Source organism: Pelobates fuscus, chromosome 10, assembly GCF_036172605.1.
Source record: "Pelobates fuscus isolate aPelFus1 chromosome 10, aPelFus1.pri, whole genome shotgun sequence".
NCBI classification, from domain to species: Eukaryota; Metazoa; Chordata; class Amphibia; order Anura; family Pelobatidae; genus Pelobates; species Pelobates fuscus.
In genome coordinates this window covers 10,318,033-10,341,019 of record NC_086326.1, presented here as the reverse complement: position 1 = coordinate 10,341,019, position 22,987 = coordinate 10,318,033, and the positions used below count along the sequence as shown (strand labels likewise).

General features: G+C 42.5%; 1 protein-coding gene across 3 annotated transcripts in view; it reads left to right on the top strand.

The window, feature by feature from the left end:
* Nucleotides 1–22,987, top strand: part of CLCN1 (chloride voltage-gated channel 1) — a 123,521-nt gene that overhangs the window by 85,818 nt on the left and 14,716 nt on the right. For all 3 annotated transcript variants that reach the window (XM_063434836.1, XM_063434837.1, XM_063434835.1), the window contains exons 7-19: nt 5,086–5,164; nt 5,587–5,712; nt 7,529–7,613; nt 7,882–7,983; nt 8,449–8,533; nt 8,605–8,754; nt 9,394–9,463; nt 11,166–11,276; nt 11,798–12,011; nt 13,773–13,906; nt 15,848–16,047; nt 16,624–16,696; nt 19,841–19,923. In XM_063434836.1, coding sequence (XP_063290906.1) covers nt 5,086–5,164; nt 5,587–5,712; nt 7,529–7,613; nt 7,882–7,983; nt 8,449–8,533; nt 8,605–8,754; nt 9,394–9,463; nt 11,166–11,276; nt 11,798–12,011; nt 13,773–13,906; nt 15,848–16,047; nt 16,624–16,696; nt 19,841–19,923 — 1,512 coding nt within the window. The remainder of the gene's footprint in view (nt 1–5,085; nt 5,165–5,586; nt 5,713–7,528; nt 7,614–7,881; nt 7,984–8,448; nt 8,534–8,604; nt 8,755–9,393; nt 9,464–11,165; nt 11,277–11,797; nt 12,012–13,772; nt 13,907–15,847; nt 16,048–16,623; nt 16,697–19,840; nt 19,924–22,987) is intronic.

Sequence of the window (22,987 nt, the reverse complement as noted above, 5' to 3'; positions counted from 1 at the left end):
GCGAAAGATTTCTGGCAGTTCTGCCTCTACAACAACGTCTCAGTGACGGCGGAACACATTCCGGGTCTGGACAATTCGGGAGCGGATTGGAATTCCAGACACTTAAGAGACTCTGGCGACTGGCATTTACACGCTTCAGTGTTCCAGGGCCTGGACATGTTGTGGGGAAAATTCCAGATGGATCTGTTCGCATCTCGGCTGAACACTCAACTGCCGAAGTTCTACAGTTGGAGGCCGGACCCGGCGGCGGTGGCGACAGATGCCTTTCTCCAAGACTGGCCGCAGGGTCACCTGTATGCCTTTCCCCCGTTCAACATGATCGCACGCACGATCTCGAAACTGGTTCGCCACGATTGTCGTGTGGCGTTGGTCACCCCTCTCTGGAGATCTCGACCATGGTTCCCTCGCTTGATGGAGTTGTCAATAGATTTCCCTCGGCTGATACCAGTCTTCCAGGACCTCCTTCTGGATCCGGATGGGAACTCACACGACCTGGTGTTGCAACACCAGTTGCCCCTGATAGCATGGTTCCTTTCAGGGGACCCTGGGTTGTCTCAGACGTTCCGCAGACAACTCTCCTGCTCCTCGATAACGCCTGGGCCCCAGGCACACGAACAGCTTATCGAACTTCATGGAGATCGTGGTCTGGTTGGTGCATGGAACGGGCAGTGGATCCCGTATCTGCCCCTCTACATTTGATACTGGAGTTCCTCACGTTCCTGTTTGACTCGGGCAAGGCGTACCGCACGATTAACCTATCCCGCTCGGCTATTTCAGCCGGACACAGGGGTTTGGATGGTTCCCCTGTCGGCAGACATCCTTTTGTATGTCGCCTTCTCAAGGGTATTCGCCTTGCCCGTCCTCCTCGGCCTCGTTTCTCTGCATTTTGGGATGTCAACGTGATGTTGCAGTTCCTCTCATCTTGGTACCCTAACCAAGAATTGTCTTTAAAACGTTTGTCATCCAAGCTGGTGATGTTACTCTGTTTGATCTCTTGCAAGAGGATCTCTGACGTCAGGGCCCTGGATTGGGACGCCGTTGCATTCACCCCAGAAGGCGTTACTTTTGACATATCCAGGAGGACGAAATCCGCATCCAAGTCGTTTACTTACCCGAGGTTTTCTGGTTGTCCGGCACTCTGCCCAGTGGATTGCGTCAAAGTTTATCTAGATGCTACACGTTCCCTTCGCTCCGCGGATCTGCATGATTTGTTCTTATCTTTTAAGTCACCTCACCGGCCAGTTTCGACACCTACTCTGGCACGTTGGGTGCGTTGGCTACTGTCTTCTGCAGGTATAGACACCTCTGTTTTTACGCCTCATTCTGTACGGGGCGCGATGGCTTCGAAAGCATCCTCAGTCGGATGTCGTCTAGAAGACATTATGCGAGCGGCGGACTGGTCCAGAGAATCGACCTTTCGAGATTTCTATTTCAGACCTATTGAACACATCGCATCTCGAGTAGTGGCACAGCTTTGAACTTGCATAATATGAGCCTCCGTGTCTTTAATAAAATTCCCAGATTTTACTAGTAACATGACGTAAAGTCATGATTTTATTAAAGACACGGAGGCGAGTATTATTCCCGCCCACCCTCCCGGTGTGGATTCTGGGAAATGAGATGCTTCGGTGCTATTCAGGTATGCCTTTCAATTAGGTCTGTATTTATTTCATGTATTTATATCATATATTTGCATCATGTTTTTGTATGATCTTGACCATTTTATGCTGGATCCTAATTTTATATATTTTCTATTCCAGAATACAGTTTTTTGTATGGCTCCTCACGGTTATGTTTGGTAAGTCTACAGTTTTGAGTTTGGAAATTACCATATTTTTCTATCTTTTTTAGCTTGAAGTTTTCGTATTGTTTCCCGTTTCCTGTTTGGATCAAGTGGGACATCGTTATCTTACCTGGTCTTCGGTTTTCGCAAGAAAGAGGGGGATTGTGGGAGACACAGGACTTATATAGCTACTTCCTCTGTTATGTGATTGGCTGACTGTTATGCCTGTTTAGTTTTTCTTTCATTTTGACAATATTTATATTCCTCTATCTTTGCTGCTGAGGAAATAAAGAAAGAGTTATGCATAATACTCGCCTCCGTGTCTTTAATAAAATCATGACTTTACGTCATGTTACTAGTAAAATCTGGGAATTTTGATGGCAAGCGTAAATAAAATGAGAAATGTAATGCCATTTTGGAGGAAAAACTATATTTGTTGGATTTCGTTTCCTGAATCGGCTCACTAGGGGAGGTTGAACTTGTCAAATTTGCTACTTTTTCACATCAGCATCAGTATACAAAGAAAATATGAAGTTAAAGGAGAAATGAAACCTCCCTCGCCAGTGTCTTCACGTGTAGCCAACACATTAGTCCTCTGATGGGAAATGTCAGGCTGCGCCATCTCGGCTCACTGAAATTTCAAAAGACTCATTTTAACACATTCAAAGAGATTGAAGTGTAGTTAGAGAGTTATGGGATGTCAACTCCCACAATCCTCAGCTGGAGTGGAAAATGTAGCTTGTGGCTGCAATACTATCTTCTTTGGTGGATTACAAACCTCATAACACTCAGCCAAGGAGGGGGTATTGATAGAGAGTGCCCCAATCGGATGATATTGTTACATGTTGTTACATTGTACATTTTATTGGAAAGTAATTGCTAATGACTGTGACATTGTGTAATCTCTCCATGAATGTCCCATACATACAAACCCATACATTGTATATAGGACCCTCTCCGGAGCCTGGATCTGTTGGCAGCTGGCTGCGCTGTGGGGGTTGGATGCTGCTTTGCTGCACCCCTTGGAGGCAAGTGCCGTGACTCTTAACCCTGTGTGCACCACCTGGAGCTATTCTTTCACTCACCTTACTGACTGATGGCCTTCCAGCCAGGTTCACGGAGCTTCTCGGTCTTGGTGGCAGTTCTGGGATCTACATGGCTAGTGGGAGACCTTCACATGTAGCTATTGAGAGACATTCAGGGATCTATGTGGCTAGTGAGAGATCTTCATACATGGTTAGTGACAGAGCTTCATGGAGCTAGTGAGAGAGGTTCATGGAGCTATGTGGCTGGTGAGAGACTTTCATACGGTGCTAGTGAAAAAGCGTCATATGTGACAAGTGAGAGATCTTCATACATGGCTAGTGACAGAGCTTCATGGAGCTATGTGGCTAGTAAGAGAGGTTCATGGAGTTATGTAGCTAGTGAGAGAGTGTCATACGAGACTATTGAGAGAGCTTGATACGTGGCTAGTGAGAAAACTTCATGAAGCTATATAGCTAGTGAGAGAACTTCATGGAGCAACGTGGCTAGTGAATGATTTCTAAAGAAGGAGAGGTTATCAGAGTTACGTGGCTAGTGAGAGAGGTTCAGGAATCTGTGTGGCTAATGAGAGAGCTTCATGGAGCTACATGGCTAGTGATAGATTTCTGAGGAGTGAGCATTTATGGTAGCTACGTGGCTAGTGAGAGAGCTTCATGGAGCTACATGGTTAGTGATAGATTTCTGAGGAGTGAGCATTTATGGTAGCTACGTGGCTAGTGAGAGAGCTTCATGGAGCTACATGGCTAATGAGAGAGATTCTAGGAGCTATGTAGCTAGTTCGAGAGATTCAGGGATCTATTCGGCTAATGAGAGAGGTTCAGGGAGTTATGTGGCTAGTGAGAGGGGTTCAAGGAGTTATGTGGCTTTTGAGAGAGGTTCAGTGAGCTATGTGGCTAGTGAGAGAGGTTCAGGGAGCTACGTGGCTAGTGAGAGATTTCTGAGTAGGGCGAGGCTATGGGAGTTATATGACTAGTGAGAGAGATTCAGGGAGTTGCATGGTTAGTGAGCGAAGTTATGCCAGTTGCATGGTTAGTGAGAGAGGTTCAGGGAGCTACCTGGCTAGTGAGAGATTTCTGAGGAGGGAGAGGTTATGGGAATTATACTTGTGGGGAGGTGGTGAGAGAGTTTAAAATAACGTTTAAGACAGGGAGAATCATGGATCACCATGTGATGAGTTCAGAAAGTATGACTGGAGGTACATGGAGCTACTCTGAGGGCAAGAGGTTCCAAAAGAGGGTGGGGATCTTGCAGCTACAGTGCGTAAAATGAAAATTCAGCAGAATAGTCCTGTAGCCCGTCTTCCCTGCTCCTGGCCCGAAGGATCTCTCTGCCTTGTGATCTGTATCCAGGCTGTCCCTTTACTATATATGTATATATGTGGGTGTCTCTTCTCCGTTATTTGATCATTGCTAGCTTTCTCCATCTTCTACTAATGGTCTCACTCTTTGCTCCACTTGTCCACTTCCACAATGCAGGGCCGTTATGGGAAAGAGGTTTAATCTGAGAGCTGTCCATACGACCCTCTTTCATGGTCTTTGATTTGATATTGTTTGCACTGCTTTGTTGCTTGTGTTGTGCTTAAGTGGGCTCCCCATAGGGAATTGTTTCCTGATATCTGGGAAACCCTCATACACAGAGGCTGGAGATGTCTGCCAAGTGAGGTGCAAGGTAAGTACTGATCAGACTTCAACTGGCACATGACTCAAACCCACCCTAAAAGAGCAGAATCCCTCTCCCTGTCTCTTACCCCTGTCCTTTGCACCCCATGCAATTAGTTTGTACCAGACTTGGCCCTGGGTTATATTTTTCACAAACCTTTTCTGCAATGCTAAGCCTTAACTATGGAACGCACTTAGCTGATTTCTGTCACTCTGTGTGAGGATTTGAGAGATCAGGAAAACAATCTTCATGGGGAACCAACCATGAGCACAACACCCGTTCCATCATCTCGTTTTGAGGATACTGATGCATGGCGACTCTCTCTCCTGCTTGGCTTCATTTTCCTGTACCATTAAAGATCTTCCCATCTTCCAACCTCCTCCCTGGTCTTCTCATACTCCTCATCTTCCTTTACTGAGGTCTTTCATTTTCCTTCTGATTCTCTAAATTACTTATATGTCTTCTCTCCATCTCAATATCTTCCATTTGTCCTCCCCTTTCTGGCTGGCTGTTCCTCTGCTAATCCAATGTGGTCTCTGGTTCCGGTGGTGGTCCTGCTTTCTCCTGCCTATCGTGGGGTCTCCACCTTCTCTCAGTAGCAGGCGTATTATTACGCTGACGTTCTCACTGTGGGATGTGCAGTTGGTGTTGGATGTTGCTTTGGAACCCCTCTGGGAGGCAAGTGTAACAATCGAAAACTCAAACTGATAAGGGTAGACCTCACCTATTATTGCAAAGGGCGACATAATGAATTACAAAACAAGGCTACAATATATCATCACACACTTCTTGGAAGCACACCAGACAAAACACAAACATATTCAGCTTCTCTGATAGAGTTGAACACATGCATCAACACACAAATGCATGCTTTAGAAGGAAACACTGATAATAGACATACAGGGTTATTTACTGAAGTGAGAATCTTCAGGCCCAAGAAGCCTGACTTGGAGATTTTTTTAAGGTTGTCTACATAGGCCTTAGATTTAAAATTTCCTCTTAATTCCAGAAAATTCCCATTTAGTGAATAACCCAGATAGTCTCCTGGTTTTGTCGTTGTGTAACTCACGGGGGATTTGTGTCATTGTGTGGTTTTCTAGGTGTCCTGTTCAGCATTGAGGTTACATCATCCTATTTTGCTGTGAGGAACTATTGGCGAGGATTCTTTGCAGCCACGTTCAGCGCATTCATCTTCCGTGTCCTCGCAGTGTGGAATAAGGATGCAGGTTGGTGGCCATTCGTAGCTGTGTCTCCACAAGTCATCTAACACAATGTTCTAATTTGGCAGTGCCACTTCTATCTTTAGATCAGATGCAGCAATATAATTTTGTGTCCAATGAAAACATGTTGAAAGTGAAGTACAAGAAGAGGACAAAGATAAAGCTTTTTGTTGGTAAAGATCTAATGAAGAACACAGAAATAATCCAGTAATGAGATATCTAATGATCACACCTATTATACAATGTAACACTCATACCTTCCACCAGAGGGAAACCTTGCGCCTGATGCTGGGCTGTAGATGGGTTTGACATTCGAGTTTCAGAGATTGCTCTATAGCAATTTATATACCTTAATTGAAGAAATATATGATTTAACTGTAAATACTGATTACATGATCACATGCAGACACGTTCATTAAGCTGCACTGCAAACTACAAATACCTATAAGCAGGTTATTTGACCGCTTTTATTTAGCTAGTTTTTTTCACACCAACATGTGTTTTTACGTTTATATCAATAAGAGATACTGTATGCTGTCTAAAACTTTCATTCTCCAAAAATTGGAATAAAAATATGAATGAATAAATGAAAAAAAAATAAATTGTGTATGTAAATTAAGACGTGTGAACAAAACAAAGGTGGGGGTCTAGCAGCCCAAGGTAAAGGGACTGGAAGATACCCACCAACAATGTATTGCTGGGCTAATCTCCCTGAGCTGAGTGGGGGTAACCCAATGAAGAATATAAAAACGGGGTTAATAACTCCCCGTATAGCAATACCTACAGAAATCGATAGTAGTGTAACTTAGTAGATAGTTAGGGACTGGAAACTAAATTAACTCTGTTATCTGAAAATGGTGGATATCTATCCAGTGCCTAAGTTTATTAAACAGTACACTTAGCTAAGGTAACACCATACCAAAAGTCACTGTCTCCTTAAAAAAATTCAGATAAACACATCCAAGGACACTAACTATCAGGACATGGAGAACGGGAGGTTTTAGGGTTCATTCATTTGGCTTCCAGTCCCTAACTATATACTAAGTTACATTACTCTCGCATTCTGGGGTATTGCTATACAGGGTGTTAGTAACCCGTATTATTATTTTGAGTGTACATCACTTACTTTATTGATTTGGGGACGTCTTATCCCTTCTTCTCGTTTTTTGTACGGACATTATTGTTACAGATGCTCTAATGTCACAAATGTTTCTATTGTCCTTAGATGTTTAATAAAAGTTTTATTTTTATCTGTGACTTTTCTCCCTCATTTGGTGCCTCCCAGCTGTTAGGTCCAGAATTGCGTGTTTTTTGTGCATATTAACATAATTGTAAATGTTAAGTTTGTCTGAACAGCGATATATATATATATATATATATACACACACAAAGTTCCTATTTTAGCAAGTGTTTAGATGCCAGCTATGATTTTTATGTTCCAAATACATGTTATGATAAGATCTTTCCAAACAGAAATTACTAGTAGCGAAGGGGTTAAACAGATATATCTGCAAACAGTAACACAGATATATACCAACACAGCTGAGGTCCGTGAATCCCGGCATGGAACCGGAGCCATGCTGAGAAATTAACTCTTATAGTGATGGGATAATTCCGGTCAATCGTGCGTGAAATGTTTTCCAAGGCGACCAATCACAGTGTTCTAACACAAATCAAGGGGAGAGTTTGAAAGCCTCTACTGCCATCACTTTCGGTCAGTCTGGACCCCTCCAGCTATTCATCTGGGGACCTGGATTATGATTCTTTTCTTCAATCAGAAAGTTTTTTATTTTAGTTATTTATTTTTTGTTATCTCTTTTAGTCACCATCACAGCGCTTTTCCGCACCAACTTTCGCATGGAGTTTCCCTTTGACCTTCAGGAGTTGCCAGCGTTCGCTGTGATTGGGTACGCAATGTCTCTGATGGGTGGATGGACCAAATGATAGATATTCAGATGGATAGATAGATAGATAGATGAATAAAGATTGACAATTTTTAGAATAAAATAGCTGTTCAGTGAATCAATGTTGATAATTAGCTCGGGAAATGGCTCCCAATCTGAGATGACATAATTTAGAAAGAATCCCATCCTATATCTATATCTCAGATTTATAGAAGAGAAGGACTGTGGGCTGATGGTCCAGCAATGTGTCATGTAATGTCTTTCCACACAGGATTTGCTGTGGATTCCTTGGGGCGTTCTTTGTCTTTCTGAACCGTCACGTGGTCCTGGGAATCCGCAGACACAAGACTCTGAGCACCTTCCTGAGCCGCTAGTAAGTCTCAACTGCTCCAGGACGTCTCCGGAGCCAGTAAGGCCTCTCCGATATTGTAACATTCAGTATTACACATGTCAGACAAAACGCAAAATTACGCTGCAATTCCTGTGAAATTGCCAAACTAGAGATAATCTCCAATTCCAACACAACATGTTTAGCGGTAAAATCAAGACAGCCGTGGGCATCTATGTACGTATCATGTTTCTTCACAGAAATAAAACACAGAATACATTTAACAAGCTGCTATTTGCATCTTTCAAATTTTCACAATTATACTGAAAGTAAGGAAAGTAAAAAGTATATATATAGGATGAATTATTATTTTTATTACATTTATTGGAAACACATTTCTTATGGTTGTTATTTTAATGCTGTGCAGAGTTCATGTTCTGAATGGTTGCATAAATCTCTTTTATTTCCTGTTATCCCTCTCTCCCCCTCTCTGACATGATTTGATGCAAGTCGTCTTATTTATCCAGCGGTAATAACTTTCTCCATCGCGACACTGACCTTCCCCCCAGGATTTGGGCAGTTCATGGCTGGAGAGGTAAGATATATGTTCATCGGGGGAGGATAGTCCTACTGGGAAACGTTTATTAAGAGTTTGTATCTCCTCAGCTAATGCCACGCGAAAGTATCACCGTTTTGTTTGATAACAACACTTGGACCAAGCATGTGGGTGACACGTCAGTCCTTGGGCGTTCTGCTGCCTTCATCCACCCAAACGTGAGCGTCTTTGTCACGCTGCCCCTCTTCTTCATCATGAAGGTAAAGATTGAGAAAGAGGATTCTCTGTGAATCATGTAACGTAACGATGCAATGAAAACATTTCTGAAGGTTAAATCATGGAGAACAAGAGAACACTGAAGTAACATGTAACAGGTCTGAGATGTTTCGTGTTCATATTTCACACACCTTGTCAAAATCAACGAGTTGTCTGTCCCACTTACCGCCTGCCACACGGTCCAAGATTTAACTACATAGAATATGCTTATCCTGATTTAATACCTATATATGATAGGTTTTTCCTGTGAGCTTTTTATAATATGGTGTTAAATGGACACAGTTATTTTGAAGGTGTATATAACATAACATTTATATATTTTGAGGAATGGTCCAAACACCATAACTACTTCATAGCGCTGTAGTGCTTATGGAAGCAGAAGCCTGATGGTACTGCCTATAGTCTGCCAGTATTGCCTAATGGTACTGCCTATAGTCTGCAAGCATTGCCTGATTGTACTGCCTATAGTCTACCAGTGTAGCCTGATGGTACTGCCTACAGTCTGCCAATGTTGCCTATATTCTGTTAGTGTTTTCTTCAAATGTAACCTTTAGTTTTCAATAGTTGCCAGGTATTATAGCCTGTATTCTGCCAATAAAAATGTCTTGTGATTCTCTTTCTAGTTTCTGATGTCGGTCATAGCCACCACAATGCCTATTCCTTGCGGTGCATTTATGCCGGTGTTTGTTCTCGGTAAGTGAAGAAAAGTTTGAAAAATGGTACATGCGTAGACAGGTGAATAACCCTGACATCTGTAGTTTATAAACACACCACCTCTTTATTATCTTCTTCTTTTGCTTAATCCCTGTCCTCACAAAGTCCTAACTCCATCCTTGCTGGGTCTGTTTGTTTCTGGCATGATAATGGTTTGGGGGCACCATGCTTTCTTGTGTCTGTTCATGTCTGGCATGAAAATGGTTTGGGACCAACATGCTTTCTTGGGTTTTTACATTTCTGACATGATAGTGTTCCATGGGTGCCATCCTTGCTTGGGTCTGTTCATTTCTGACATGATAGTAGTTTGGGGGCACATTTCTGACATGATAGTGTCCCATGGGCACCATCCTTAATTGGGTCTGTTAGCTTCTGACATGATAGTACCTTGGGAGCACAATCCTTGCTTGGGTCTGTTTGTTTCTGGCATGATAATGGTTTGGGGACACCATATTTTCTTTGGTGTGCTTGTTTCTGACATGGTAGTGGTTTGGGGGCACCATCATTTCTTGGGTCTGTTTGTTTCTGGCATGATATTGGTTTGAGGACACCATTTTTTCTTGGGTCTGTTTATTTCTGACATGAAAGTGGTTTGGGGGCTATCCTTGCTTGGGTCTGTTCGTTTCGGACATGATAGTGGTTTGAGACTATGCTTGCTTTGATCTGTTTGTTTCTGGCATTATATTTGGTTTTAGGGTACCATCCTTCCTTGGGTCTATTCGTTTCTGACATGATAGTGGTTTGAGGGCACCATCCTCTCTGTGGCTGTTTGTTTCTGGCATTAGAGTGGTTTGGGTTAATCAATCTTTCTTGGGTCTGTTCGCTTATGTCATGATAGTGGTTGGGGGCACCATCTTTTCTTTGGTCTGTTTGTTTCTGACATGATAGTGGTTTGGGGGCAACATCCTTGCTTAGGTATGTTTGTTTCTGGCATGATAGTGGTTCTAAAGCTCCATCCCTGTTTTAGTTTTAATTGATTTTGATTGCCACCATCACTGACCTTGCACTATATCTTGTCACCGAGCCTGTACTCCTTGCCCTGATATTTGACCTAAGATTCATTCATCTAACGAAAGGACTCAGCAATCTAATCAACTTTTAAGCTCAACTCACTAGGAGTGCATATCATTTTGTCACTGAGGATTCAACCTCTGTAGACATCTCTAGGGGTTATTTTATACATAGGTCAACTTTAAGTTCTTACATCAAGAATTTTTCAATGTGGGTCGAGAAAAGCAAACACCTGATGTATAATATGGAAGAAATTTCAATTGTTTTAGCACATTTGGATTTATTCATATATGTGTAGTGATGTCCCGAACTGTTCGCCAGGAACCGTTCGCCGGCAAACATAGCTTGTTCGTGGCGAACGCGGCGGGCGAACATATGTGATGGTCGGTCCACCCCCTATTCGTCATGGAGGTGGGAGGGTCTGGGAGGGAGGGTCTGCTGCTGATTGGCTGGAATGTGTCTGCTGACTGTGAGTTACAGGGTCAAAGTTTACTCAATGATGACGAATAGGGGCGGTCCGACCATCGCATATGTTCGCCGACCGCGTTCGCCACGAACAAGCTATGTTCGCTGGCGAACGGTTCCTGGCGAACAGTTCGGGACATCACTATATATGTGTAATTCATTTTTTCAACACAGAAATCATAGATGAAATGTATATATTTTCTAGGTGCTGCCTTCGGAAGGACAGTCGGGGAGTTAATGGCATATCTTTTCCCCAACGGGATTCTGTTTGATGGCATTGTCTACAAGATCTTACCTGGCGGCTATGCTGTGATTGGTAAGTATCTGACTCTGTTATCCATTTAAGTGTTATTATATCAGCCATATGTTTCTCAAACTTTATTTAGAAGTGGTTTAATATAGGATCCATGGCTACTTTTACATGTCTGGTCAAGGCAATGTAGCACCAATGCTGCTTTCACAGGTCATGAGGTAACAAGGTTCCTTCTAAAAAGATCTCTACAACCATACGCCCTGAACTACAGATCTCATAAATATTACCATGGCAGGGGTTTATTTAATATCTTCTTTAAAAAGTTTTGGGAGTACCAGGGAGTGTTTATGATTTAATGTTTTAATATTATGAATAAATGTTTGCATTTTGTAACATATTAAATTGTCATCAATGCCATCCTCAATATTGAGTGTTCCTGTAACTTCTTTGTAGCTGAAAACATCCATTTTGGTGAAAAGGTGACATGCTTGTTGTTGTCTATAATATACTATTCATATGAGGCAATACAGTTTCTATTGTTGTCTCAAATATCTTACATGATTTCTTTTTGGACTGTCCCTCAGGGGCGGCCGCACTCACTGGAGCAGTCACTCACACAGTCTCAACAGCCGTCATCTGCTTTGAGCTGACGGGGCAAATTTCCCATATCCTCCCTATGCTTATTTCTGTCATTATGGCGAATGTGGTTGCCCAGAACCTTCAACCTAGTCTTTATGATTCCATCATCCAGGTTAAGAGGCTACCATACCTTCCGGATCTGTCATCCTGCCACGTTAGGTGAGATAGCCAAGGTCTAGCCTGGAGCCCATGCAGCTGAGCAAAGGAAACGTTAAACCGTCACACAGCCAGTTTTCTGAATTCGAGCTAGTGGAGGACTCTCAACCAGTCACACAAAGAAACCGATGCGTGTTTGTAACTCACATGATGTTTAGGTGATAGTGGGGAGAATTGACAAGTTTCTTTGTAACCAGGAAGGGAGGAATCTGCACTCATCTAATAAATTAAACCAGACCACAGCTGGACTGGAGGCTGGCAAACCCCATGTATCAGAGTCAGAACATAAACAGCAATGCTTTGACCTCCAATTAGGTTTTTATCAAGCTCATTGGACGTCAAAGAGTTGCTGTTTATCTTCTGACTCTCCAAATTAATCTGCTACCATAATAGCCTGTATCGCATTGTTTTTTACAAGGGCATGTTTTTTTGCTCAGAAATCTAATAATGTGATCAGTAGTTTTTAGAATGCGCAGGGAAATTTATTTTCTATCCTGCTCATAGTTTGCATTTTAAGTGATCCTGCGTCCAATGTATTTTAATACTATCCAACAGTAATCCATGTATTTTCTATAAAACACATTATAAGCACTTAATCCAAAATATTCTATACGTTCTTTTTATCATAAAAAATATTTTAGTCATTTTGAAGAATTCAATCAGGTACAGGAACACTCTAAACACCAAAACAACTTTAGCTAAATGAAATTGCTTTGGTGTATAGATCATGCCCCTGCAGTCTCCATGCTTAGTATATGCAGCCTAGACGTGCCTGATCCTCTCTATAGGGATGTGCCAGTTCCTTTCTATAAGTGGAATGTGCCAGTTCCTCTCAATAAGTGGGAAGTGACAGTTCCTCTCTATAGGAGACATTCCAGTTCCTCTCTGTAGGGGATGTGCCGATTCCTGTCTATAGGGGACATTACATAGGGGACGTACCAGTTCCTGTCTATAGGGGATGTGCCAATTCCTCCCAATAAGTGGGATGTGCCAATTCTTCTCTATAGGGTATGTGCCAATTCCTCCCCATAAGTGGGGTGTGCCAGTTCCTCTCTAGAGGGGACGTGCCAATTCCTCTCTATAGTGTATGTGCAAATTCCTCTCTATATGGTATGTGCCGGTGCCTCCCTATAGGGGACATTCCAGGGGATGTTCCAGTTCCTCTCTATAGGGGATGTGCCGGTTCCTCTCTATAGGGGATGTGCAGGTTCCTCTCTATAGGGGATGTGCCAGTTCCTGTCTATAGGGGACGTGCCAGTTCCTCTCTATAGGGTATGTGCCGGTTCCTCTCTATAGGGGACATTCCAGCTCCTCTCTATAGAGGATGTGCCAGTTTCTCTCTATAGGGGATGTGCCAATTCCTCCCAATAAGTTGGATGTGCCAGTTCCTCTCTATAGAGGATGTGCCGGTTCCTCTCTATAGGGGACATTCCAGCTCCTCTCTATAGAGGATGTGCCAGTTTCTCTCTATAGGGGATGTGCCAATTCCTCCCAATAAGTGGGATGTGCCAGTTCCTCTATATAGGGGACGTGTCAGTTCTTCCCTATAGGGGTCGTTTCATCTGCTCTCTTTTGGGGATGAACCTGTTCCTCTCTATAGTGGTGTTTGTATCCAAAGGCTGATTCTGACATCCCCTGCACAGCTTATTTTAAAGTAATACATTATTTAATCTGATATTTGCCCTATGCTGTGGAATACCTAAAATGTACAGTTTCCAGCCAAGTGTGGATATTCTGAATGAAAGCCTGACTTTTCTTTAACAGTAAATACAATATATTTGTGGAAGACATTATGGTGAGAGATATCCGGTTTATCTCATCGCGCTGTACCTACAAAGACCTACTTGATGTTCTGCAGAGCTGCACACATAAGAGTCTGCCCCTAGTGGAGTCGGCAGGTAATGCAATTTGTATGGAAATAAATACCTTTATTATTATTATTATTACGATCATTTCTATAGCACTAACATATTCTGTCATTTTACAATGGGATATAATAGCAAATAAGAGACAAACGATTACACTTGTTAACAGGTAATGAGGTGTGTAGCGGAGAGCTGATATAGAAACATAGAAACATATTCCACAGCTATTCTCCACTTAAGATCCCAGTGAGGCTCAGGAACAAGTATTATAAATCCATAGAGTAGTAATTCCAGCAGGTAAAATAATCCAACAATATCCCAACATCAATCCCAATGACTGGACGACACACAGCATCAGGAGCAGAACTGACGTTTATTCCCACAGCCTCCTTTTAAGACATTCTCCCATGCAAGGGAGGGATTTGCAATAATTAAGACAGTAGCCAATACAACAATAGTTAACTCCCACACATCTCCTCCCCTCAGAGTGACTCATAATCCTCTTAACTATACTGTACATTTACCCCAAACCTGGATGTACCCCTAAACTAGTAGATAGCATAAATCTTAGGGTACCGCCAGGTAGCCCTGATCTGGGTGAAGAATATATCCAAAATTCACCCAGATCGGACCAGGAGTTCGGGAGTTAGGTGGAGGGTGAAGTTTGACCGACCGCACACGAGGTGGTATCCGAAAAAGGTTTCTATGTGTTTTGGCCCTGCGGTCGGTCTCCGTTCGGCAGTTAAATTGCATAGAAATCCTTGCCATCCACAGCCTTTATTCCCTTGTTCGGTACATTGTTTTAACCGAACGGGGGCTGTCTAGTCCCTCCGTTCGGGAGTAATGGCACTCTGGAGGTCTCAGCGGTGTTCGGTTGTTTGAGTGTCCGATTTGAGTTCCAGACACTCGACGACCAAACACCGGTGAGATTTTTGTGCGTAAGATGGCCGCCGCCCGTGGTTCGTATACCGAACAGCGGCCACCCAGGCACTTAACCAATATCAATTAGCCTGCGGTTTTGAGAAGTGTGAACCCTTAACGAGGCGCACACTTCTCACTGGGGTGGTCTGAGGGTTCGGTAGTTTCATTCGTATGAAAACTACCGAACCCTCATACGAAAATACATGCATTTTTACACTACACAGAGATACAATAAAAACTAATGCAGTTTTACACAAATTATACAGGATAGGCTTAATACAATCCGCTACAAGGTGAATGATGGCTGTTTAATGAGATTACACTTCTGGCACCCTTTCAGGCAGCGATTGAGAAGTTATGGCATTGCTGCGGGCTGTGAATATCATCATACTTAGCCATCCAGAATGCCCAACATGATGGGACTCATAGATTGCAGCATCAGGGCTATCACACGTCATTGATTTCTGCATTGGAAAATATCCCATAAATCGGCGTCAAGCTTACAACGACAGGCACACGAATCCAAAATCAATAAATCAATATGGTGGAAAATATTCCATCTGAGCTTTGCTCGCAGTGTGGATGTAATAAATGTCAGCACAGCACAGGCAATGCTGACAGGAGCTGGGGCCCATTTCTTATTAGCCCCAAATCCCTTGTAATATGAAGAGAGACATGTCACCTCCATTTATTTCATTAGTAGCAGTGCCGCTTTAATGGAACGATTGGCGTTAATCATACTGCACGGAGTGAAGGGGCAGAGATTTAAGGCAGTGGATGAAGGGCTAATACAGCGGGTGTGGACTATACTCTGAATTATCACATTGTGATTTATAGAACACGTGGTATAATTCATGGTTTTAGGAGGAGCTTAGATCCATACACGTGGGAGGGGCAATGTGATTTACCCTTTTGCTGAGTCGCTGATGATTATTAATCAGTGGCGCATGCTTGGTACACACACAAACACTGTACTTGTAACGATAAATGGCACGCAGTCCTAGTATTCTGAAATAGAGAATCTCTGATTATAATGAAACGTTGCTTTTTCAGAGTGTATGGTACTGCTGGGCTCCATCGAGAGGTCGGAAATAGTTGCTTTACTGGAGAGGAGACTATCACGGGAAAGAAGACAGCGTTTGGCCTCCCCCCCATACAAAGGCCAGAGATTGACGGACCCACCGGGGAAGAGAGACTCCTTCCAATATGTAGATGAAGAAGACATGGCGGGAGAAGAGGAAGTGAAGAAAGAGGTGAGGAAGGGCAGGTCTGTACTGAGGAAATGGGGGTTTATCATACTCATCATGCCCAAACAAGTAGATAGAGTGCACAATAATTACTAATGGTGCACACTGTTATATCTGCCAAAAATAAAACTCAGTAATATCATCAATACATGAAAATCTCTACCTTGTGAGTGTCAAATAAGAATGTCAAATAAGAACACCATGGGCTGGATATTGAGAAAAAGTTACCAATAAAGGAAAAAGACGAGGAGCACTAATAAATATATATTTACATTTTTACTCCTTTTTTCCCTCTATTTGTCTCTGAATATAATATTTAGTTATTAATTGACATCAATCATCTATTTCCCATCAATCATCTCTTTTTTGATGTCACGGAGGAATCTCTAAGTCATGAACAGACATGCTCTCCCAGTGTTTGGGAATATTTCCAAATGGCGTTTCGGAGTTATGGAACTTGGAAAATTGTCATTAATGCGGATGAATTGCACTTAAGACAAGTTCAGACGCACAAGTCTAATTGATATTATGAGAAACAGCAAACACAATGTAAACCTGTTTTGATCTTCTTCCTCTTTGTAGCTCGTTGAAGAATGTAATGGGCCGATCACCCCAAAAAGCTCTTGTGAGGCCCCCAGTGCTTCAACACAACAAGGTAATGCCTCAGTCTCACTTCTGTAGTGGATCATTTTATGATAACAGCACATGTCACTGTAACAGGGCTCAGTCTTCAAGTGGAAATATCCCTTTTTCAAAAAGAGACCTTTCAATATTTTATAGCCCCCTGCCCCCGCGTGTGAGCTGCTATGTTCCCTGAGTATTCTACAGACAGCAGTTACATTGTAATGTCCATATCCCTTTATTGTAAAATATATCGGGGGATTAATTGCCCCCCTCCAGTGTGAGCTGCTGTGTTCTCTGAGTGTTCTACAGACAGCTGTTACATTGTAATGTCCATATCCCTTTAGTGTAAAAGATATTGGGGGGTTTGGTTAACCCCTTAAGACCGGAGGGCGTACTATTACGTCCTTTTAAAAGCGGCTCTAAACGCCGCCGGACGTAATAGTACGGCCTCCGGTTTTTAGTAACTTACCCGGTCGCTGGCGGTCCCACGCCGGCGATCGCGGTTCGGGGGACTCCCAGGGAGCCCCCCGCGGCACGTCCGCCCTCCAGGAGCCCTCCCGGCCATGTGAGAGTGAGGTCCCTGCTGCATTGCCAGCAGGGGGACCAACTGTAATGACAGTTGGTCCCCCTGCTGGCTGAAAATAAAATAAAAAATGTTTAAAACAGTGTAAAAATAAATAAATTATATACTTAGATCATATATATATATTATATATATATGATCTAAGTATATATATACACATATACACACATACACATACACCGTCTAGGTGTATTTTAATATTAATATATATATATAATTATATATATATATATTAATATCAAATTACACGTAGACTGATACTGATTAAATATATATATAATTATTGTTATATATATATTTATAAATAATATAAAAAATAATAATATGTAAATACGTAAAAAAATTAAATAAAAAAAATAATTAAAAATAAAATATTAAAAAATATATAGATGTGTTTTATTTCGTTCTAACTGTATTCTGATATTAATATATATATATTTATATCAAAATACACTTATAACGAAATAATATATATATCTATATACATAAATATATACGTATATATCACTATATATATACCTATATATAAATAAAAATATTAAAAAAAATATATATATATATATACGTATATATACACATATGTATATATATACATATATTAATTCTACACATATATTTATGTAATAATTTTACATAATTAGGTATCCTAATTAATTACAATTAGCGGGACCTGCCTGACCACCCATGCCGAAAGTATAGGGAATTTAATTTGCTAGCACTATATTTAACCCTATAACTTTCCAAGACACCATAAAACCTGTACATGGGGGGTACTGTTTTACTCGGGAGACTTCGCTGAACACAAATATTAGTGTTTCAAAACAGTAAAATGTATTACAACCATGATATCGCCAGTAAAAGTGACGTTTTTTGCATTTTTCACGCACAAACAGCACTTACAGGGACGATATTATTGCTGCAATACTTTTTACTGTTTTGAAACACAAATATTTGTGTTCAGCGAAGTCTCCTGAGTACAACAGTACCCCTCATGTACAGGTTTTATGGTGTTTTCAAAAATTACAGCGTCAAATATAAGGCTTGTGTTTAATTTTTTTCACATTAAAATTCGCCAGATTGCTTACGTTGCCTTTATGACCCTATGGTAGCCCAAGAATGAAAATTACCCCTATGATGGCATACCATTTGCAATAGTAGACAACCAAAGGTATTGCAAATGGGGTATGTCCAGTCTTTTTTAGTAGCCACTTAGTCACAAACACTGGCCAAAATTGGCGGTTTTTGCATTTTTCACACACAAACAAATACAAACGCTAACTTTGGCCAGTGTTTGTGACCAAATGGCTACTAAAAAAGACTGGACATCGCTTATTTGCAATACCTTGGGTCGTCTACTATTGCAAATGGTATGCCATTATGGGTGTAAATTTATTTCCTGGGCTACTATACAGTCTCAAAGGCAACGTAACCAATCTGGCGAATTTCAATTTCAAATGTAACACGCTATATTTGACCCTGTAACTTCCCAAAACACCATAAAACCTGTACATAGGGGGTACTGTTTTACACGTGAGACTTTGCTGAATGCAAATATGTGTATTTTATTGCAGTAAAAGCAAACAGTATTATGACATTGACAGTTAAAATGTCATGTAGAACGAAAAAAATCAAAAAAAATCTTATTTTCTCCCATTTTTTTCATATTAAATTATGTTTCATAGCTAAATATTTGATATTAAATGAAAGCCCTGTTTCCCCTGAATAAAATGATATATAATAAGGGGGGGTGCATTTAATATGAAAGAGGTGAATTACGGTTGGACAGACATATAGCGCAAATGCCAGGTTTTGTTTACGTTTTGTTTCGTTCACAACTTGTACATTTGGCTGCGGTGTTAAGGGGTTAATTGCCCCCCTCCAGTGTGAGCTGCTGTGTTCCCTGAGTATTCTACAGACAGGAGTTATATTGTAATGTCTGTATCCCTTTAGTGTAAAAGATATTGGGGGGGTTTGGTTAATTGCCCCCTCCAGTGTGAGCTGCTGTGTTCCCTGAGTATTCTACAGACAGCAGTTACATTGTAATGTCCGTATCCCTTTATTGTAAAATATATCGGGGGATTAATTGCCCCCCTCCAGTGTGAGCTGCTGTGTTCCCTGAGTGTTCTACAGACAGCTGTTACATTGTAATGTCCATATCTATTTATTGTGTAATATATTGGGGGAATAATTGCCCCCCTCCAGTGTGATCTGCTGTGTTCCCTGAGTGTTCTACAGACAGCTGTTACATTGTAATGTCCGTATCCCTTTATTGTAAAATATATTGGGGGATTAATTGCCCCCCTCCAGTGTGATCTGCTGTGTTCCCTGAGTGTTCTACAGACAGCTTAATGTCCATATACCTTTATTGTGTAATATATTGGGGGATTAATTGCCCCCCTCCAATGTGATCTGCTGTGTTCCCTGAGTGTTCTTCAGACAGCTGTTACATTGTAATGTCCATATCTCTTTATTTGTTTCCATTAGGAATGTATGATACAAGACTTCCTTTAATGTTGGTTACAATGTAATACAAAGCTGTGGCATTTGTTTCTTTATCTCTCCATGTGTATTATTTAAACTTTGTCTCCACAGCCAGTTTGTATCAGAGGTTTCGCTCAGCTGCCCAGAGCATCTTCTGCAATCCCGAGGAACCGAAACCAGAAGAGATAACACAGGTCAGAGAACATTCCGGTTTCCCTAGAGTTTGGTGGAGGAATGACTAGCAGGGTTAGAGAAGACAGATCAGGGAGCAGGGAATGTTTGGTAAAGGAATGACTAGCATGGTTAGAGCAGACAAATCAGGGAGCAGTGTGTGTTTGGTGGAGGAATGACTAGCAGGATTAGAGCAGACAGATCAGGGAGCAGTGTGTGTTTGGTAAAGGAATGACTAGCAGGGTTAGAGCAGACAGATCAGGGAGCAGGGAATGTTTGGTAAAGGAATGACTAGCAGGGTTAGAGCAGACAAATCAGGGAGCAGTGTGTGTTTGGTGGAGGAATGACTAGCAGGATTAGAGCAGACAGATCAGGGAGCAGTGTGTGGTAAAGAAATGACTAGCAGGGTTAGAGCAGACAGATCAGGGAGCAGTGTGTGTTTGGTGGAGGAATGACTAGCAGGATTAGAACAGACAGATCAGTGAGCAGGGAATGTTTGGTAAAGGAATGACTAGCAGGGTTAGAGCAGACATATCAGGGAGCAGTGTGTGTTTGGTGGAGGAATGACTAGCAGGATTAGAGCAGACAGATCAGGGAGCAGTGTGTGTTTGGTAAAGGAATGACTAGCAGGGTTAGAGCAGACAGATCAGGGAGCAGTGTGTGTTTGGTAAAGGAATGACTAGCAGGGTTAAAGCAGACATATCAGGGAGCAGTGTGTGTTTGGTGGAGGAATGACTAGCAGGGTTAGAGCAGACAGATCAGGGAGCAGGGAATGTTTGGCGGAGGAATGACTAGCAGGGTTAGAGCAGACAGATCAAGGAGCAGGGAATGTTTGGTAAAGGAATGACTAGCAGGGTTAGAGCAGACAGATCAGGGAGCAGTGTGTGTTTGGTGGAGGAATGACTAGCAGGATTAGAACAGACAGATCAGCGAGCAGGGAATGTTTGGTAAAGGAATGACTAGCAGGGTTAGAGCAGACATATCAGGGAGCAGTGTGTGTTTGGTGGAGGAATGACTAGCAGGATTAGAGCAGACAGATCAGGGAGCAGTGTGTGTTTGGTAAAGGAATGACTAGCAGGGTTAGAGCAGACATATCAGGGAGCAGTGTGTGTTTGGTAAAGGAATGACTAGCAGGGTTAGAGCAGACATATCAGGGAGCAGTGTGTGTTTGGTGGAGGAATGACTAGCAGGGTTAGAGCAGACAGATCAGGGAGCAGGGAATGTTTGGCGGAGGAATGACTAGCAGGGTTAGAGCAGACAGATCAAGGAGCAGGGAATGTTTGGTAAAGGAATGACTAGCAGGGTTAGAGCAGACAGATCAGGGAGCAGTGTGTGTTTGGTGGAGGAATGACTAGTAGGATTAGAACAGACAGATCAGCGAGCAGGGAATGTTTGGTAAAGGAATGACTAGCAGGGTTAGAGCAGACATATCAGGGAGCAGTGTGTGTTTGGTGGAGGAATGACTAGCAGGGTTAGAGCAGACATATCAGGGAGCAGTGTGTGTTTGGTGGAGGAATGACTAGCAGGGTTAGAGCAGACAGATAAAGGAGCAGTGTGTGTTTGGTGGAGGAATGACTAGCAGGATTAGAACAGACAGATCAGCGAGCAGGGAATGTTTGGTAAAGGAATGACTAGCAGGGTTAGAGCAGACATATCAGGGAGCAGTGTGTGTTTGGTGGAGGAATGACTAGCAGGATTAGAGCAGACAGATCAGGGAGCAGTGTGTGTTTGGTAAAGGAATGACTAGCAGGGTTAGAGCAGACATATCAGGGAGCAGTGTGTGTTTGGTAAAGGAATGACTAGCAGGGTTAGAGCAGACATATCAGGGAGCAGTGTGTGTTTGGTGGAGGAATGACTAGCAGGGTTAGAGCAGACAGATAAAGGAGCAGTGTGTGTTTGGTGGAGGAATGACTAGCAGGATTAGAACAGACAGATCAGCGAGCCGGGAATGTTTGGTAAAGGAATGACTAGCAGGGTTAGAGCAGACAGATCAGGGAGCAGTGTGTGTTTGGTAAAGGAATGACTAGCAGGGTTAGAGCAGACATATCAGGGAGCAGTGTGTGTTTGGTAAAGGAATGACTAGCAGGGTTAGAGCAGACAGATAAGGGAGCAGTGTGTGTTTGGTGGAGGAATGACTAGCAGGGTTAGAGCAGACAGATCAGGGAGCAGGGAATGTTTGGCGGAGGAATGACTAGCAGGGTTAGAGTAGACAGATCAAGGAGCAGGGAATGTTTGGTAAAGGTATGACTAGCAGGGTTAGAGCAGACAGATCAGGGAGCAGGGAATGTTTGGTAAAGGAATGACTAGCAGGGTTAGAGCAGACAGATCAGGGAGCAGTGTGTGTTTGGTGGAGGAATGACTAGCAGGATTAGAGCAGACAGATCAGGGAGCAGTGTGTGTTTGGTAAAGAAATGACTAGCAGGGTTAGAGCAGACAGATCAGGGAGCAGTGTGTGTTTGGTGGAGGAATGACTAGCAGGGTTAGAACAGGCAGATAAAGGAGCAGTGTGTGTTTGGTGGAGGAATGACTAGTAGGATTAGAATAGACAGATCAGCGAGCAGGGAATGTTTGGTAAAGGAATGACTAGCAGGGTTAGAGCAGACATATCAGGGAGCAGTGTGTGTTTGGTGGAGGAATGACTAGCAGGATTCGGGCAGACAGATCAAGGAGCAGTGTGTGTTTGGTAGAGGAATGACTAGCAGGGTTAGAGCAGACAGATAAAGGAGCAGTGTGTGTTTGGTGAAGGAATGACTAGTAGGATTAGAACAGACAGATCAGCGAGCAGGGAATGTTTGGTAAAGGAATGACTAGCAGGGTTAGAGCAGACATATCAGAGAGCAGTGTGTGTTTGGTGGAGGAATGACTAGCAGGATTCGGGCAGACAGATCAAGGAGCAGTGTGTGTTTGGTAGAGGAATGACTAGCAGGGTTAGAGCAGACAGATAAAGGAGCAGTGTGTGTTTGGTGAAGGAATGACTAGCAGGATTAGAACAGACAGATCAGGGAGCAGTGTGTGTTTGGTAAAGGAATGACTAGCAGGGTTAGAGCAGACATATCAGGGAGCAGTGTGTATTTGGTGGAGGAATGA